Source organism: Sinocyclocheilus anshuiensis, unplaced genomic scaffold (assembly GCF_001515605.1).
Source record: "Sinocyclocheilus anshuiensis isolate Anshui unplaced genomic scaffold, SAMN03320099.WGS_v1.1 scaffold1625, whole genome shotgun sequence".
NCBI classification, from domain to species: domain Eukaryota; kingdom Metazoa; phylum Chordata; class Actinopteri; order Cypriniformes; family Cyprinidae; genus Sinocyclocheilus; species Sinocyclocheilus anshuiensis.
This window is the reverse complement of record NW_015539802.1, coordinates 724,534-744,703: the sequence shown is the minus strand read 5'-3', so window position 1 is coordinate 744,703 and position 20,170 is coordinate 724,534. Positions and strand designations below refer to the sequence as shown.

General features: G+C 35.8%; 2 protein-coding genes across 2 annotated transcripts in view; both read right to left on the bottom strand.

Annotated features, from left to right (window-relative positions):
* Positions 1–2,884: 2,884 nt before the first annotated feature.
* On the bottom strand, positions 2,885–5,806 carry LOC107683883 (ammonium transporter Rh type B-like). Its single transcript, XM_016479942.1, has 2 exons — positions 5,335–5,806; positions 2,885–3,949 (listed from the first exon to the last, which is right to left on the bottom strand). Exons 1-2 carry the CDS (start codon positions 5,779–5,781, stop codon positions 2,942–2,944), a joined length of 1,455 nt encoding a protein of 484 aa, XP_016335428.1. The 5' UTR covers positions 5,782–5,806; the 3' UTR covers positions 2,885–2,941.
* Positions 5,807–14,307: 8,501 nt separating this feature from the next.
* The window catches only part of LOC107683884 (solute carrier family 12 member 5-like), a 59,476-nt gene continuing 53,613 nt past the window's right edge, over positions 14,308–20,170 (bottom strand). Inside the window, exons 20-27 of the mRNA XM_016479943.1 lie at positions 19,585–19,754; positions 19,129–19,260; positions 18,927–19,034; positions 17,600–17,725; positions 17,012–17,226; positions 15,423–15,437; positions 15,109–15,242; positions 14,308–14,999 (exon numbers count right to left, since the gene is read on the bottom strand). Of these exons, the coding sequence (XP_016335429.1) occupies positions 14,908–14,999; positions 15,109–15,242; positions 15,423–15,437; positions 17,012–17,226; positions 17,600–17,725; positions 18,927–19,034; positions 19,129–19,260; positions 19,585–19,754 (992 nt within the window). The 3' untranslated portion in view covers positions 14,308–14,907. The remainder of the gene's footprint in view (positions 15,000–15,108; positions 15,243–15,422; positions 15,438–17,011; positions 17,227–17,599; positions 17,726–18,926; positions 19,035–19,128; positions 19,261–19,584; positions 19,755–20,170) is intronic.

The following is a 20,170-nucleotide window of genomic DNA, read 5'->3' as shown; positions in this document are numbered from 1 at the left end:
CTTTGGATTTGAGACTTTAGTCTTTGCAACTTTACAGATCTTCTTTATGCACCAAGAGCTTGTAACACTCCAAAGAGAAAGGAAAAATTGAAATCACATCATATGACCCCTTTAAGTTAAACTGCTTCAAGAACCTCCCTACTGAGAAATGTCATGTAGCTTTTCAGCTGCAAAACAATTTTATTGATAAATTCGCGGGGCAGCGCTGGTTTCTGGTCGCGTCTCCGTGTGTGTGCGTGAGTGTGTGTCTGTGAGAGAGAACGGGAGAAAGAAAGAGTGATTTCTGTAGCCAACATAAAAAAGGTGTAAGACAAGGAAATACTTTGTCATTTTTTTACCCTATTGTTTGTTATATTTATTTGCTCAATGTCTTCTCGGGTTTTTGGTTCTTTTACTGTTGTAAACAGTAGTTATAGTATAGTATAACAAAAATATTATATATCCCTTCATTGTGTTTGGGCCCCCCTGGACGAACGAGCATAGGCACGTGCCTAGAGTGCCTATGCGTAAATCCGACCCTGGCAACGGCGCTGTATGTTGGCACGCTAACAAGGCTATCGGCTGACTTCTTGTTTTGTTTTGTTTTGTTTTTGAACAGATTAATTCCATGTAATGTATTTTGAGAAAGTGTCATCAATCAGCATTTAAACTCTAACCTTAAAGGGTTAGTTCACCCAAAAATGAAAAGTAGCCTGTGTTTTGCTCACCCTCAAAGCATCCTAGGTGTATGTGACTTTCTTCTTTCAGACGAATCCAATCGGAGTTCTATAAAAATTGTCCTGGCCCCTCATCCGTAATAAAACGTCCCTCACACGGCTCCGGGGGGTGAATAAAGGCTTCTTGTAGCGAATCCATGCACTTTTGTAAGATAAATATCCATATTTCAAACGTAATAAACACTTTCCTCTCACTTCTTTTGACTGTCGTACGCAGAAGCCGTTCTGGCGGATGACGTAGGACGTCGACGTTGCATGATTAGTGATGAACGCGGAGACAAAACAAAACGCCGTTCACGAATTAGAAGTACAAAACGAGGATTCGTAAAGAAAAATGTCAGAGGATTTCGATATAAGCCTAGAGGAGACTGGTTTTCCTTTGCTAAAGTAAGGAAACTTTGTTTCCTTTGCTCCTGCATTTCTCAGAGGTGCGCGCACGACACCTACGTCCTACATCATCCGCCTGAACGGCTTCTGCGTACGACAGTCAACAGAAGTGAGAGTGAAAGAAGAAAGCCACATACACCTAGGATGCTTTGAGGGTGAATAAAACACAGGCTAATTTTCATTTTTGGGTGAACTAACCCTTTAAGTAATAGCCTTACATTACAAAAGACTGTCACATTATTTAACTGGATGCATTTATAGCCCAACTTAATAATACAATAATATTCAAACCATGGTTATACATTTTACAGTATATGCATGCAATAAAACTCTGTGTATATATGCTTGCTTATATACAGTGGGTACGGAAAGTATTCAGACCCCCTTAATAATAAATCTGCAAAAATGTCAACAATTCTGTGTTTTTCTGTCAATATGGGGTGCTGTGTGTACATTAATGAGGAAAAAAAATGAACTTAAATGATTTTAGCAAATGGCTGCAATATAACAAAGAGTGAAAAATTTAAGGGGGTCTGAATACTTTCCGTACCCACTGTATATGCTTTTAGATATGTGCATATCTAGGCCTATCTGTCTAAACAGACATGACCCCAAGAAATACAATCCACCTGTTAATTTATAACTTTTCATAAGATAACTTTCATCACCTGTAAATGTACTGTAGTTCATATCTCACAGTTTTTGAACTGTTAACGGTTCAACTTTAGTCCTGTTTATCTTTTGTTTAGAGAGGGAGATGTCCACTGTTACTCTATGTGAATCTGGCTGTGCTCACAATACTCAGACATCATTTATCCTCCATTTGTAACCTTGTGAAAAAGAAGTGCACTTCTTTGTATTGAATGTACACTTGTAGTGTACTTCAAATTTTAAAGTATGTTAAACAAAAAAGTTAATGGAAGATAAAATAATATGACTGAAATAAAAGATCACTTAAGTATACTTAAAGAGAGACACTTTCATGACATTTTCATTTCTTAACACACTTAAGTCACTTTTAATAAGTGTACTTTGTAATAATGTTAAATTCAGCATTTTACCTTAAGCACATATAATTGTTTTGTTAATCTTTTATCACTTTTTAAAGAAGTACACTTATTTGGATATGTTTACTAACAAACTAAAGTACATGTAAAGTACTGAGTTATGATTTCAAATGTACTACTTTGATATTACATTTCAAGTATTTTAAATGTACTAAATTGCAACATTATCATTACAATTCTGTCTATGACTTACAAGTTTCAATAGAAATTACATTAAAATATTTTCCTTATCACAAATTCTTGTCAGTACATTCGGCAGTACATATTTAGCCACATTTCAACAGAAGTAATTATGAAGCTACATATAAAGTTGTAAGTGAGTCAAAACACTCTTAAGTTCAACTAACTGTATTTAAACTAAATTGAAACTATAATACATTTTAATATAATTGCAAACATTATGTTAAGTTCACACTTACATATATTATTTCCATAATAATTACTCTTTTTAAAAGTATGCTAATGTGCAGCATACTTTGTATATATATATATAGGGGGTCTGAATACTTTCCATACCCACTGTATATATATATATATATATATATATAAATGAAAATGGATTATATAAAATACTCTACAAATACAACATTTTATCAAAATCATACACTTTTTATATTTTGATACACAGTATACAAACCTGATCCCATTAAATATTAAAATAAACTATTTTTTGGGTAAATACAATCACAGTTAGCAAGTTACACAGTACTCAGTTCTGAAGTTCACAGCAGTCCTACATTAACATTTATTCCTCTTAACGCACAGTCTTTTTCATTCTTCAGTCAGCATCAGTCTTGTTTGTGTCTCTGAGAACATAGGACCATAGTCTACGTCCTGCAGACCATTTACGCAGTTGTAATCTGGAGGAACATTAAAGAAAAGCTCATCATCAAAGCATTTGTCATTGCTGGGGGAAGCCAGATACGGTAACTTGAGCACCACACCAGTCAGCAAACCCCCGACTGCCGCCACCGCAATAGTCCCGAACACGGCAGCCACCTGAAAGAGGGCTTGTTCTCGTGCGGTCCGACCCAAACCCGCTTCCAGATCTGGGATCAATTCCTGCAACTCCACTAGCAGAGGGTCTCCCTCTGGAGGGGCCCGATGAGAGAAGGTCTGGTAGAGACTGGGGCCGTACGTTTCCTCGGTCGCCAGCAGGATGGCGCAGATTCCCGCTAGGCTGGAAATGAGTCCCGTCAGGCCGTGCAGGTTGTGTATGCCGCACTGATCCTGCAACCGCAGCCGGTGCGCCAAGAACGGGCTCAAGTATTTATACCCAAGCATGCACGCAATGCATCCCAGGATGCCCAGCACATAAGAGGCAGCCGGCGAAATCATCATGTCCACTGAAGCACCGACCGTTACGCCACCAGCCAGTGTCACGTTCTGCACATCGGCCATGCTGATCTTGCCGTTCTTGCTGAGAATGCTGGACAGGGCGAAGGCGGTGATTGTGGAGGCACTGAGACCTATGAACGTGTGGAGAACGGCTCTGTGCTGGTCGTCACCTTTGAAGGTCAGCGCTGAGTTGAAAGAGGGCCAGAACACCCAGAGGAACAGGGTTCCCATTACTGATAGCAGATCCGATTGGTAACTTGTCCACTCTTTTGGGTGTCCCTCGTTTAGGTTGGGCCTGTACAGGACAAAGGTGACACCCAGTCCGAAGTAGCAGGCAAAAATGTGGATGAGGATCGAGCCACCGGCATCATTGATCTTTAGGTATTTCACTACAGCCCATTCTGTGACACCAAACACAGGGATCTCCAGCAAGGCCATGATCTGCACAATACACAATATGTAGAATGAGGATGTGTGATATGTGCAAATTTACATGCATTCAGCAGGTGCATTTATCCAAGCCTTTTATAACTTACAAATGAGGTATACTACTAATAAAGTGATTGATCTTGATGATGTAAATGCGCTCACAAATGCATAATAGTCACACAGTTGAGCCATCATAGAACTTAGTGTGCTGCCTACGTAGGTAGCATTTTAAGGCTTCAGAAGTTACAAGAAGTGTGCGTCTTAATTATTTTGTTTCTTAGGATGCATCATTTAACCAAATTCAAAGGCAGCACTGCTTGTATTGACTGTGGAGAATGCAATCTCTCAGACCATATTGTGCCAAGCTTAGTGAAAATAAATAAATGTGCATTTCAATCTATAGTGAGAAATCTCAATGAAATAGTAAAAGTAGTGTAATTAAAATGCATTGTTTTACCCAACATTTGTCTATTTTTATGTTAGGACATTTTTTTTTAATCAGCTAAGACAAGGCTGCTCTGTGTCTGTTCAAAATTCTGTGTAAAGACAAAATGCAGCATAACAGTCAGACTAAATTATTCCTGCTCTGATGCACACCAGCCGCTAGTATGCAGTACGAATTGCTGTGTAAATCCATTTATGCCACCCCTGAGCAGCATTAAATGGAAGGGCTTCTGTTCCACCTTTGCGGTGTCAATTTGGCATTAGAGAATCATGCTGTTTGCTTACCCTTGTGAAAATTTGCACTTAATTGTGTTAAATGTGCACTTATAGCCTAGTGCACTTCGCATCTTGAAAGTATATATTTTTAAGCAAATTATATATGAAATAAAATACTTATTATATAGTAAATATATAGTATATTTTAATTTACCATAAATGCTTTTTAAAGATATTTGAAAATACCATTTTTCAAATACAATAGAAATAATCATAAAATGACATATAAAAGTGGGTCAAAACTCTAAAGTGCAGCTAATTGCATTTAAATTCAAACTATAATAATGCTCATGGAATTGCGATTAAAAACGAGCTCCGGTTGGGATGCTGTCTTAGAAGGAAGATGCTTTTGGCAGTAGGTAGTGAATTTAAGATGTAAACTTTTTATAGAGTTTATAGAAACATACAAAAGATTTCATGACAGTCTTGCATTGCTTAAGAGAAAACATTGGTGCATGGCAGATCTTCATCTCACACACACAGTATAACAGGTGAAGTCGTTATCTCTTACTTTTTGTGAAAGAATATAGATAACAGATTGTTGTTAATGTTCAACACATCTTTCCACCGTACCTTTTCAGTGCTGCAGTCATTTGACAATGGAAAATAAGGCAAAGCATCTTTTGTATATTCAATATCTAATTTCAAGCCACCTGCTGCAAAAATAATACACTTACCAGGAGTTGCACAGGGCTCGTCTTTCCCAACACTGCTCCAAAAGAGATGAGCACGACAGCACAGGCAAACTCAGCATGGATCAGATTCAGCACACCAAGATGAATCTTACCATCATAGTAAAACTGAAAGAAGCCCTGCACCAGAATGGCCCACTGAATGGTAAATGTGGCGATTAGGAAATTAAACACCATTCCACCAAAACCATAGCGCCGGAAAAAGGCCAGGAGGCAGCCGAATCCGAGAAATATCATCACCTGAATGTCAGCAAAAAATGGATAGTTCTGATACAAAGAGTTCTCCATTGGCCGCGTCTGATTGTTCTGTACAAGTGCATTAGCATCATCTTCGTATGTCACAAAGACTGCATAGAGAACCACAATCATGACCTCCAATGCAAAAATTAGCACAGGGAGCCGCACACGCAGATTGGTAGATTTATTCTTCATTTTGACTGTAACTGAGCGCACAGCCAGCAGCCCTGCCTCGCTCTCTCTTCCTGTGACACTTATTTATCTTATCTACTGTAGTTTGATAAGCAGAATGCTGGCCATTGGCTAAACCACGAAGTTACATCATCCACATGCTGCTTTAGGCAAAGGGGAAGCCAACTGCACTTTGTCCTTAGTAATAACCATTCCCAGGATTTTAAATTGCTCAGCAGTTTTTCCAACTTCAACAAAGGGTAATGTATAGACTCAGTGCAAATCATATCACAAAAGAGTGATAGATAGGAAGATAAAGGCAGAAAAAAACGAATTAACATGTTTATTGCAAAGATCAATGGCACAATCAGTTAATACAGTCATGATAGAAGCTCACTGCTGAGTTCAGAGCAATGCACTTTCAAAAGGAGTTCACATTGTTGTTTCCTAATAGTGCTGATAACGCAGTACAAAACGATCCGCTCATTTGCATTTAAATATGCAAAAGTGAATCTTTTAGAAAGCTAGTGAGATTTCTTTCGAAAGATGTTAATGATGATGAATTCATGAGAGTAAAAGGAAAATCCAATCAGTTTAAAAGCATTTTAAATCTTGTTGAACTTTAAGGAAAATATTGTAGAAGCTTTCAGCTGTATGATTATATATGTTAACTGTTGGATGATCTATACAGACAGATTGACAAACAGACAGATAGATAAAAAAGTAATATATTTAAATTATTTCATAATAAGTCTATTCAAATCTATTAAAATATTTACTGACATATCGCTCAAGACTTACTGATATAAAAAATATAATTAAACTTTATTTGGAGTACTACTTGTGCACAATGCACATTTCTTAATATTAAGCCTAAAATGTGTTTTAATGTCAGTTTTGATGAGGATTGTATGATCTTTGAATAATGTCTTTAAATGCAAGATATTTAAAGTGTAAATTATACTTGCAGTGGTTCCTGTTTAGCACAATCATTCAGTATATCTTTAGTTGGACTTCAGCCATACTTCCACCAATTAAAGTGCATTAAATACAAAATTAGTTGTTCCAATTTAGCAGACTTACACCAGTTTAGTATGCTAAAAGTACAATTGCAGGGTATTTTTATTAAGTACATAAATATGTAAATGTATTTGTAGTATACTTATCATGAAATAAATGTATTTAAAATACATATTAGTATATTTATTTTTTACTAGAGTAGACAGATAGACAAACAGAAAGAGACAGACAGATCTACACTCATAGACGAGCATATAGAACAACAGAAAGACAGACAGATTGACCGTTCGACAGATAAACAGAGTGTACTCTTTTATTGCAGTTGCTCTGATATTTTCTTCTGCTGAATTTTTTTTATGCACACTATGAACTGTTGTTTGGAAGTTTATGCTGACCTATCAGAACAAACTTAGTCTGAAGAGCAGATTGTGTATGAAAATGCAACAAGTCCTTGAGACTCTGTTTATGGAACACATTGTTCTAAACACGTTGGTCTATGTTCTCTTTGCTATTTTCACAGACTGTTATGATGCATTTAAACAGTTATTCACATCGTAAATGTAGCAATTTTTTTACACGTTCATTTAAAAAAAATGTACATTTAGAATGCTTTGTATTTTCATGCAGAAAACCGGTTGCCGCATTAGTGTTTCTAATGGTGTTTCTGACTGCAAATTTGACATCTCTCTTCTGACCAGCATCATCAATCTCTCTGTATTTTTTTTTTCACTTTTAGAAAGTCATAGATACACTATAATGGATTTTTTTTCTTTTGCTATTAGGGAAAATGCTAACTCAAAATGTACAGTCTCTGTTCACCACCCTTACCAAAAAGTAGTATACTCCAAGTTACACTTGTGTTTTTTTTGGAAATTCTGTACAGAAGATGTGTAATAGCACCCCTTACCGTATAACAATGAAAACATGGATTCCCGGAGCACAAGTAGACTATAGCTCAAATATATTTAGACTTTTTCTAAGTATAAGTCAAGTATACTTAAATGTAATTTTAAGTATATTTCTGAGAAGTACATAAAGCCCATGTCTGAGAAGTACATAAAAAGTAGACTGAAAGTATACTTTCCTATTTTAGTTTAAAAGAAGTATACTAATAGCACACTTGAATAAACTTCTTTTTCGTAACTAAGACAACTTCTGCTTCAGTTCAGTTCAACCTTGTTTTTACATTTGCTTTTTCTCAAGCAACTTAGATTGCATTCAAGGTATAGACTACATTCCTATTATTATTTTTATTAATCAGTCTGTGCATTCCCCTGACCTTGGCTAACGCTATGCTTTAATGTTTGAGCTATAGAAACACCCTGACAAGAACTAAAGGATGGCAAACACCATGATAATGATAAAACTGAACACAGTATGCTTTATTATAGCCATTCTATAAGGTAAAAAAATGGGTGAGACTATGCATGTACTAAAAACTTTTATCTTGACTTTCGTATTTGTCTTAACCTCATATCATAAAAAGTCAACTGAACAAGCACATTACAGGTACATTTGTTTAAACATATTAACTCTTTGAATTCACCCACTGAGTGTAAATAGACAACCCTGTTGGCAAAGGCTATTTTCACAATCTCAACCCAAGATATTTTGCATTCAACACAAACATCATAATACTTGTATTTGCATTTTGTGTAAGTTGCACCCATCACTTTTCATTACACCAAATACACAAAATACTGTTCTTTTTAGCAGCATCATATGACCCCTTTAAATGTAAATAGCATGTTTTACTTAGTCTAAATATACTTGGATTGAATTCTGAATGAAACGTTTGGATACAAATATTGTTACTGTGAGGAAAATTCTCACCATGACTATGCAAAAACTCCATATTTTACTGTATATTAGAACAAACGACCACTGACTGCTTTCACTTACAAATGAAAACACAAAAAATAGTTGTAATAAATGACTTGAACTTTATTTGCATTTTGTGCAGACAAGTCTATAAAATGGTCCAGAGAAACCATTATTCATAGAACATAGAAGCTTTTGACAAGATAAAACAATAATTTAAGATATCTAGTTTAAATATATTTTCATATAACACAATTGAGACACAATTTTCTATTTATTTTTAAAATATTAAACTTGCATGGACACACAAATGAAACAGCTAGGCCAAGATAACTATAATGTGTCATATATTTACAAAAGTAACTGCCACGGTTTAACCTCTCTTTTTCCAACAGAGTGATACGTCACACAGTCATATACATAAAGAAACAGAAACACGCCACCTCTTTCCCCGTTACAGTCACGCTCACAAACACATGCCATTTTGACTCCTCGTGAGAACCGACGCAGGAAACATAAAACACATCACTAATCAAATCACTGTCTTTGGATCTACACTGACTACCATACAAAAAGTGTCCAACCGCCCTCCTATGGAGAAAGTAGAAATGTCGGCTGTGTAGAAACGCTCTTGCACACACTTCTGGGAAAGTTTCAGAACTCAGAAGTATCTGAAAATGTACTTTGCCATTAGAAAATGCTTAAAATTTGAAACGATGACTGAGGTGAGGCCTGGTGAATTTCTGGAGTTAAAACACCAACATGCTGAAGCATGTATAAGGAGCACTGAATGAATGATCCCGCCAAACTAAAGTAACTGCAAAAACCCCTTCTGTTTGTTCGCTCTTAAAAATAAAGGTTCCAAAAGTGAGTTTTCGTAGCAATTCAATTTTAGGTTCCTCAAACAAAATTTATTTGAAAAGAGCCTTTTTTTCTTATTAGTGTGGAAAATATGTAATGATATGTGACCCTGGACCACAAAACCAGTCATAAGGGTCAATTTTTTTAAATTGAGATTTATAAATAGTCTGAAAGTGGAATAAATACGCTGTCCATTGATGTATGGTTTGTTAGGATAGGACAATATTTGGCCGAGATACAACTATTTGAAAATCTGGAATCTGAGGGTGCAAAAAAATCTAAATACTGAGAAAATCGCCTGACGTAGACATGTGGGGGCGTGTTTGAATGAGGCGTTTTAGCCCGGTCTGGATCAGCCTTCTCTTTTAGATAGAATCAATCCTTTTGTGGGAGACTTTGAGATTTGTAACTCTGCAGATCTTATACATGCACAAATAGCTACATAACACACTAAAGAAAAGGAAAAATAGAAATCGCATCATATGACCCCTTTAAAGTTGTCAGAATGAAGTCCTTAGCAATGCATATTACTAATGATAATACATTTTTGTTATATTTACAGTAGGAAATTTACAAAATATCTTCATGGAACATAATCTTTACTTAATATCCTAATGATCTTTGGCATAAAAGAAAAATGTTGACTCATACAATGATTTTTTGGCTATTGCTACAAATATACCCCAGCGACTTAAGACTGGTTTTGTGCTCCAGGGTCATATATGAATAAACTTTTTCCAGAAATTGTTGAATATTTACTCACACTCAGGCTATCCAAGGTGTAGACGAGTTTATTTCCTCATCAGAATAGATTTGGAGAAATTTAGCATTGAATAACTTGCTCACCAAAGGTCTCTGCAGTGAATGGGTGCCGTCAGAATCAGTCCAAACAGCTGATAAAAACATCACAACAATCTATTGTGTTTTCAACTTTATAAACTGTTGTTTTCGGCTAAAATATGAGACCTTTATCTGCAAAATTGCTTTCTTTAATGAAAAGGTCATCTTGTGTGAATCAGAAGAGAAATAGATGCACAGATCAAGCAGAGTTTACAAGCAAAAACAGTTCAAAACAGTTCTAAACAAAAATGTCAGTGGATTTTGATTAAAGGATAAACTGGCATTTTGGACAGAAGTGACGGTTTAAAGTAACAGAAGATGTTATTGATGGACTGGAGTAGTGTGGATTACTTCTGAATTATTGTGATGTTTTTATCAGCTGTTTGGACTCTCATTCTGACGGCACCCATTCACTGCAGAGCATCCATTGGTGAGCAAGTGATGTAACGCTAAATTTCTCCAAATCTGTTCTGAACAAGAAACAAACTCCTCGACAACTTGAATTGGCTGAGGGTCTGTCAGTAAATTTTCATCAAATTTTTGGGCAAATAATTCCTTTAAAAGTTCTTCACGGAACCACTGATGCCAATACCTTTATTTGTTAGAGCATATATCCCAATACAACATGATAAATCAACTGTGGCAACTTCTTTTCCCTCGATTAACTTCAAGTCTGGCTAAATAGCTCATTCCATACAAGTCAGCGTTCTCAATAATGCACTTGAACGTTTTCATACATGCCGCTTCAGCAATCACTTACAAATATCATTAGCACCTTCTGAAACACCTGTGATTTCAAATTCAGCTCGCTGGTTATTTTATAAGCCCTGTTAGTCGACTAGTACCACTGTTGCAGGATTCTTACAAGTCAGCGTTGCATAAAAAGCATTATGATTAATCTATACACCTTCTAAAGATGTTTCCTACAACAGTACTCCATAGCAAGGACATGAAATAAAGATAAAAAGTGACTGAATGTGGATATGTGAGAAAGAAACTAACTTTGAATTTTCACAGTGCTTATTTCTAGTTACGCTTTGGCCAATTTGGGGTGACTTTCGAGTTTACTGCCCCTTCAAGGGAAGATAAGGAATGACATGCTATACAGCATAAGGTTTATGACACTTCTTTATGTCTTCAGCCTTAGGGAAGGATAAGACAAATTTGATAAAATGATATTGAAAAGCCCTTTGCATCAATGTGAATTCAATTCAGATATTCTATATTTCATGATGAATGGGACATCATCATCATCATCATCATCATCATCATCAGCCGCAGAGTGAAACCTCTGTATCCAACAGCACGCAGCCAATATGGCTTAATCGCGACATTGTCCTAGCATGTTTGCCTTTGCATGACTTTAAATAACGTGGAAAGTTCTCATCGAACTGCAAGTCACCCTGGCAGATACGGAAGCTCTGATTTCAATCTATAATACTTAATAGTACCACTATAAACAATTCAGTAGAAAGTAGTTTTAGACCCTCAAAGAACTAAACTGTAATTGCATAGGACTCCAAACAAGCCAAACTCCTATTTTGTGTTGTAAATTCCAACGTACAGCAATGCAAAAGTTCCTTTAGATAAGATTATTATTTTAGCTAGAAACATAAGCAATAAACTTGGAAGAATTATGACAGGTAGCACTTTGCAATTCCTGTTTTGGATTTAAAAAAAGATCAGTTGGTTCTGAGCATAACTAGAATACTGATAAATAAACGTTCTTAGCTAGAATTCAAATTCTTTTCGCAAAAACAACAATTTAGTTAAATATCACTTCTATGAACTTATACACCACAACCTTTACACACTACCTTTCTACTACAAGTGTGAACTTTGACATGATAATGTATGAGGTATGCTTGAATAGTATTAGGACAGACTGATGGTAGCATTTTGACAAACTATCTAAGACGTTTTGCCAGTAAAGTACTTCCAGTCTCTGAGTTGTAGTACTCGAAACCCTGTAAAACATCATGTGAAAAATTACTTGTAGCTAATTTGGGTGTCTGAATGTAATACACATTCGATTTAAATGCAACAAATCTATAAATATTGCATTTTTTGTTCTTTTGTTTTCAGTCTTATGTTTTGGCGGAGTGCAATCTATTTACATTTTAATGACGGTAGCAGCAACATCAGCACAATTTGATTTTAAATTTTAAAACATACAGTTAGTTATTTTCCTTTTTTAAGTCTCACAGTTACACAAGACGATATTTTACTAGTCTATTCAGTAATCTAATATATTCCTTTTTCCATCGTTGCAATTTTACAAAAAATAAGATAAAATAGTTCTTTAATGTATTTTTTTGATATCTTCTATTTCTACCACACATGAACTAAATAATATGCTCTTGCTCGTGAATTGAACAGTCGGCATCAGTCGCTCACAGATGCTGCTTAAATGTAGCAAATTAGTGTCGTCTTTACAAATGTAAAAATAAATGAAAATTTCCAACATTCATGACAAACATTAGATATGATTTTAAAATACTATGCAGTTAAAATATGCTTTTGTTCACAAATTTGATTTGGTGAAAAAGGATGATAAAACTGCATCTGCTTTATAAAGTAACTGGTAATATCAGACGCGTGATATGTTTTAATGTCGTGACCCAGCACTATCCGTTTCTTGTATATGAAAATGCGAAAATTTGTTCGCTTTTTTTTTATTATCATATGGCACGGTTTATATTTAGTGATTTGGCAAGAGATGTAAATACCATGTTTACAATCAATCAGAAATTGCTGGATGAATAAATCATTTTCTTTGTAAATAAATATTTGAAATATAAATACAAATTCTTTTCTATTTACATTCCCTTAATATATATGTGATTCTACTATTAAACGAGATTATTCAGGATTATATTTTCATGGAATATTTGAGCTGTATATGGGTTTTCCATTATACAGCAGTTCTGTTTAGACTCTCTTCACAGTATGTACACGTGTGTGTGACTGAGCAATATAATGCATGTCTGCTGATGCTATTTTAAGTGAACACATATTTGTGAAAGGAACACAGCCTTCAAACCCTCTTCTAATATTATAAAACCCCTTTGAATCTACTCTTGTACAAACACACAAACGGTCCAGCCCTCTCATATTGTACAGTATATATGATTCTTAAAAGGCTGATGTAGTCAGAGGACATGCAGATGGTCAAGGGCAAAGCTGATAGTCATTGATCCAGAAGTGCTTACACCTGGCTCACATTAAACCCTGGTCAGTTCTGTCCTTGGAGTAAAAACACACCTCGGACATTTACGCGGTACACTGGAAGACTTGTTTTCAACAAAGAAAGATTCAACTCTATTTACCCTATGACAAGTAATGAAACAATGGAGAGACAGTATAGGAACAAAATATAAAGCATAAAGGGAAGGTCACACTAGATTTTGAGTTTCATTCACTTCCATACGTTCATTCACATGCAAACAAACACAGAAGAATAATAATCTGGTGGACTTTGAGCTGCCTATTCGAATATCTATAAAATGTTTGACCAATAGAGGATTTAAATATCATATTGATGTTGAGGAAACTCTCAGTTTAGGGATTTTTCATAATATTGTTCTATATACACTACCATTCAAAGGTTTGGGGTTGGAGAGATTTTTTTTTTTTTTTTAAAGAAATTAACTCTTTTATTTTGACTTTTAAATAATAAAAAACCCATATATTTCAAATAAACGCTGTTCTTTTGAACTTTCTATTCATCAAAGTATTCTGAAAAACATTATCATGGTTTCCACAAAAATATTAAGCTGCACAACTCTTTTTAACATTGATAATAATGATAGGAAATGTTTTTTCGGCATATTATTATGATTTCTGAAGGATCATGTGACACTGAAGACTGGAGTAATGATGCTGAAAATTCAGCTTTGCATCAGGAATAAATGACATTTTAAAATATATTCAAATAGAAAAGTTATTTTAAATAGTACTTATACTACAGTTTTGTCTCCATCAAATAAATGCAGCCTTGGTAAGCAAAATAAACTTTCAAAAACATGTTAAAATCTTACTAACCCCCAACTTTTGAAAGACAGCATAATACAAGTTTAGATAAAAACAAACTTTTAAAGAAAGCTGGATGAATCAGAACAAATGCCACATTTTGACATTTAAAATGGACTGTTTTGAAGTGCCCACCAAAAATACAGTGGTTTTGCATGTTTAAAATCCAGTGTGACTGTCCCTTAAAAGTATTGTTATGATATATAATATTAAATAAAGAGAAGTTGGATCAGAGTATTTGGTCAGGTGCCACTGGAGAACATGGGCTTTTGGAAATTAGTCAGAAAAGACCAACTCAATCATTTACTGATCTGTGTGTGACATAAGCTGTTGAGTTTATGAGGTGAGAACTGAGCCAATAAGAGGAAGATTGAGAGATAGATAGAGGGATAGAACTTAATCATGTGGAAGAAGTGGCATCTACTAAGCTGGTGTCTTTTTAGACTATGTAGTGCAAAGTCATCTGATATGTGCTGGGGCGTTATTGCTCATGGTGTAGGTTGGGGTCACTGGGACCTTCCGTCTATGCAGTGGGGGACGAGGGGTGAGGAATATTTGGTGGTTGAGCTGAGCCCCTCAAGAGTAGATAGTGATGACCTCACGTCCACCTCCACGCACGAGGAGGACCCTGTTGAGACCCTCAGTCAAGACCTCGAGGAACTCCATGTCTGTGTGAATGAAGTTAAGAAGCAAACTTTCACATTTACATGAGAGCAAAAGTAACTTCACTGTAAAAAAAAGTCTAAAGTCACATATATTTAGATGAAAAAAGGATACAGTTCTCTTCTCCAGTGCGGTTCTTAGGAGGTCCAGGCATGTTTAGCAGGACTAGTTTAGCTTCCTGGGACTTCTTCACAATGACCTCGTTGAGTTTCTGTGCGTGGTGCATGCGTCTGACATTGGAGTGGTTCCTGTATGAAACACCACATTGCAAAGACTTTTTTTGTGAGTGTGATGGTTTCTTTATATGACTACATATTTAGCATATGTGAAGCGCACATTTATATGTGATAATTAAGTGCGCCATCTTTTAAAATAATCAGAAGGTATCAAATGAAGTAGCATTAGTGTTATCTTAAAAGTGTACTCACAGGTTCTCCCATTCCCTGAGGCATAAGCGAAGGAAAATAACAACACAGTGAACAGAGAACAACACAAATACAGTAGCACACTACAAATTTGACTTTAACCATAAGTTCAAATGTAGGGATGCACCAAAAGTATGGACAGCAATATTTCTCAGATGATTACTGATCAAGTTAAAACTATCAGTAGGTTGGATGGTTTTTATACACATTAGACAAATATATCTTTAGCTTTTGTGTCATGTCTCACTGATTTTTTATTTTTTTGTGTCAGGTGTCAAAAAACGATTCTCACTGTTTTTTTTTCCTTAAGTGAGCTAAGCAACTGAAACGAATGCAAGTGCTACAATAAATCTAATGGTGACGAAAGTGTTTCTGTTTCAGAGTAGAATTTAACTTACATTACTGATGTTTGCTGCAAATATGCAAGAAAAAAACATTGTAAATTTTTTGTACATAATGTATGTTTTTATATATTTTTATTTTAATAAAATAAATATTAAATAATAATAAAAAATTATTTATATTATAAATATATAATTTAAATAAATTATTACATTAATAATTATTTAAAATATTATACATTTATACTAATTATGATGAAAATAATTACTACTATTTTCTTTCATTATGTCTTTCATTGTAGGCTTGTTATACATCCAACTAACTGATCGATGTACATTGATCAGTGAACAATGCTCAGTGGAAATACCTAAATGTGACTTTGAAAATAGCTCTTGCACATCTCTGTGGGGCTGTAATTAAAGTTTTGTTAAATTAAAGTGTCAATACAATGATCTGGTGTTCCATAGTCAAATGTATAATAAGCAAAATATCTTATCCTGTTGTTTTGTTGTTAAAATCAGTGTCGATGCATTTTTATGCAAAGGTTTGACTAACACCTCACCCTTAACGAACAGAATAATACGTTGATTGACTGAACATTTCTTTAAAGGTCCCATGGCATGAAAATTTCACTTTATGAGGTTTTTTAACATTAATATGAGTTCCCCTAGCCTGCCTATGGTCCCCCAGTGGCTAGAAATGGCGATAGGTGTAAACCGAGCCCTGGGTATCCTGCTTTGCCTTTGAGAAAATGAAAGCTCAGATGGCCCAATCTGGAATCTTCCCTTTATGTCGTCATACGGGGAAAGGTTACCTCCCCTTTCTCTGCTTTGCCCGCCCAGATAATTTGGCCCGCCCATGAGAAAATGAGCTACTGCCGTGCGAGGCGAGCGCAATATTTTTTTTTCCTCGAGAGACATCATGGCTTGCAAACGAGCGAAGCATGGCAGTTGCCCCGCCTCTCTCCTCCTCATTAGCATTTAAAGCTACAGACACAGAAATGGCACGTCCTAAGGAAAGCTCATTGTGGGACTGGCTCGTAGTGGCTGAAATTCTGCACCAAGGCTGAATTTCGGGAAAGAGACTTCAGATACAGTACTAGGGACCACTTAGGCCTATATAAAAGCATCCAAAAAGCAGCATGTCATGGGACCTTTAAAAACTTAAATCTAATTTCTGATTCGTTAAAAGCTTTCGTATTCACCTGATACAATACATATTCAGTACAGACCGTCATTATCTTGACTCACGGTTTCATGTTGAACATATCCTTTATGCTTTCAGGGTTGGCCACTGCTGGGTTATTGGTCTTCTCCGTATCGTCCGTCCAGGTCATCTGCACCTCCTCTCCGGGGCTCATGGCCGCTGGCGTGGGAGCGGTAGGGGAGGTGGGGCTAGTTGGGGTGGGGGTGGCATTTTTTCCCTGAATGAGCTGAACCTGTCGAGGACGGGAGAGACGGACAGACTAAGAGAAAGGTAAAAAAAGAGTGAGAGGGTAGAGAGGGATAAAAAAAATATGAAGAAGTGAGAATTGCTGCTTTTCTGGTAACCTTCTTTTCTCAGAAGGATAAAGAAAAAATAGAGAGGGGGAGAGAGACGCACTGCCAGGGTGTTAACAAGAAGAGAATGATTTTCTAATAGATAATGACTGAGAGAAGAGAGAGAAGGGCGAAAATAGAAAGTGATAAAGAGATGCTATCTTCATGGCTGACAGGTCCGTGCTATTATCTAATCGGCCAGAAGGAAGAAATGCGTGATTAGCTAAAATGGAAAACAAGCACAAAGTCACACACTTGATGGATAATAGCACAGAGAACGAAGTGAGAGACAGCAGCTACCTCCTCCTCAGATTTCTCTTCACCACTTCCTCCCACAGACTCCTCGGCGATACTCCTCTGGGGGTGCAGGTTTGAAGGGTTCTTTCGCCGTATAGAGCCACGGGACACGTCTGTGATGCTCTGAATCTGAAGAGACAACATCAGCACTGTTAGACTGATTCAAACTATCAGATTTATACTGTTAATTGCTTTATGTAACAGTTAGTTACGGTTCTCTAGCTTGATTGGCCAAGCAGCTTTTCTTCCTTATCTACATATACATTTTATAATGTTTCCTTTTGTGTTCCACTAAGAAAAGAAAGTCACAGGTTTGGATCAACATGATGACAGAAGTTTTATTTTTGGGTGTTGACTTTAACAACTTTCGTTTACTCTTGTAAAAATCAATGTATCTTTCACAGCTTATTGCTTCAAATAAATGGTGTTTAGTAGAATAAACCTTGTGTAAAAGAAGCAAGCTTAATTGTATTGAATGTGCACTTGTAGTAGAAGAAAAAGTAGTATATAAGTGTATAATTATACTTACAGAAAATATAGTAATGAAATAAAAAGCCAGTTAAGTGTACTTAAAGACAGTACATTTTCATGACTGGTTATTAACACACTTAAGTAGACTTTTAAGTGCACTTGATATAATGTCAGATCTAATAATGTAATAATCAAATGTCAAATGTAATAATGTCAAATTACTTTAAAATAGATTTTGAATCATTGTTGTATTATTCTTTTGCCATGCTTTAAAGAACAACACTTAATATATTGACTATATACTAAAGCACATGTAAAGTACTTGATTATACTTTTAACTGTAGTTTGTCATTTAATATTACATTTTAAGTTATTATATTTTAAATGTACTAAATTGCAACTTTATTACAAATATATTGAAATGCATGACTTACATTTTAAAGTAGAAATGACATTAAAGCATATTTTAGTTACCATAAATGCTTGTCAGTACATTTAGCAGTACACCATATTTCAAAGACAATTTTGAAGTAATTATGAAATGACAAAAAAGATGTAATTAGGTGCTACTTATGCAGGTCAAAAAAGCACTCGAACATTCAGCTAATTGCATTTAATATGCATTTCAAATATAATACATTTTCATTTAACTGTAAAGAACATCCAAAAACATTACAGTTCAGTTCAGTTCGCACTTAAAGGAATAGTTCACCCAAAAATGAGAATTCTGTCATCATTTACTCTCCCTCAAGTTGTGGAACATGTGAAGTTGAATAATGTGGGTAACCATTTTTATTCTCCTCGAACCTCCATAGTATTTTTTTAAGTATGCTAAATTGTCCTTTCCCCCCCACAATACCTCTCTCTCACGCTCGTTCTTGGTCAGGTGCATCTCCTTGAGGATCTGCGACCGCTGCTCCATCACCAGGGTCTTTTCGTAGGTGTAGGCCGAGATGTCGCTTTCATGCTTGAAGTAAATGAAAGAACAGGTTAGAACATACTGTTGTCAGTATCTGTGCATGCATGTGTGTGTGTGAAGGCAGTGTGTGTTGGTTTCTCACCATTTCAACCACCTCCACCTCAGCATCAAATCGCAGATGATAGAGGAACGTCATCAGGTCTTTCTTCATCTGAATGCTGTTGTCGTCCATCTGAGCCACAGTGAAGATACGCATCTTGCACTTCCTCCACACCTACAGTTGAAGCAATATGATTATCCAGTGTAGTAATCATCTCATTCAAAGACATGAACTGATTGTGATCTCAGTTTTGATAGCTAGTGAGTGCCCTCACTAGGCAGCAACTAATATAAGGCATTCGAACTGAAATGAAATGTTAATTGAACACACAATAGGCATAAATTGCATTAATCCTTTAATACAGCACATAAGAGACTCATATACTGTAGAGTTTAGACCAGAGCTGTATGATTCTTGTCCGCAAGTAAAGTACTATTATCTACCATCAATAATAAAACATTTGCTGCAACATTGACCTGATCACTCCATCAACAGTACCTTGTGGTGGCGCAGAAGGAAGGGAAGGAGCATGAGCATGCCTCCATCATGGACAATCCACCACACGTCGATGTGGCCTTCAGTGAAGCGCTCTCCGTTTGATGGATATGCAGAGATGTTCTTTGGCACCAGCAAGGCCAAGTGAGAGGCAGTGGTCTCCCTAACAACCTCTGTGGGGGAATAACAGTAAACTCAATACACCCAATAAACTCATGTACAGGGCTACTTGAGAAAAAAATCTAATTGTGTTTAAAAAAAAAAAAAAAATCCAGGTTTGCTGTGCTTGTTCATAGATCAGCACAATTTGTTCATTATATATAAAAATGGCTATAAAATAATAATAATTGTTAGAATCAGAAAGAGCTTTATTGCCAAGTATGTTTGCACATACAAGGAATTTGTTATAGTGTCACAAGCTTCCAGTACACGGAGACAACAACAACACACAGATAATAAAAATGAGATGTGAATAAAATACACATGCATAAATATAAACCACAAAAAAAGAATAAATTGTATGTACAGGTGTGCTATAGATGGAATAGGAATAGAATAAAATAAAATAAGTTGTAGGGATGTACTAGGG

Coding starts and splice junctions, on each gene's coding strand:
- LOC107683883 (XM_016479942.1), bottom strand. CDS start 5,781: ATGAAGAATAAATCTACCAATCTGCGTGTGCGGCTCCCTGTGCTAATT. Junction 3,950..5,334: donor CGAGCCCTGTGCAACTCCTG/GTAAGTGTATTA, acceptor TGTATTGTGCAG/ATCATGGCCTTGCTGGAGAT.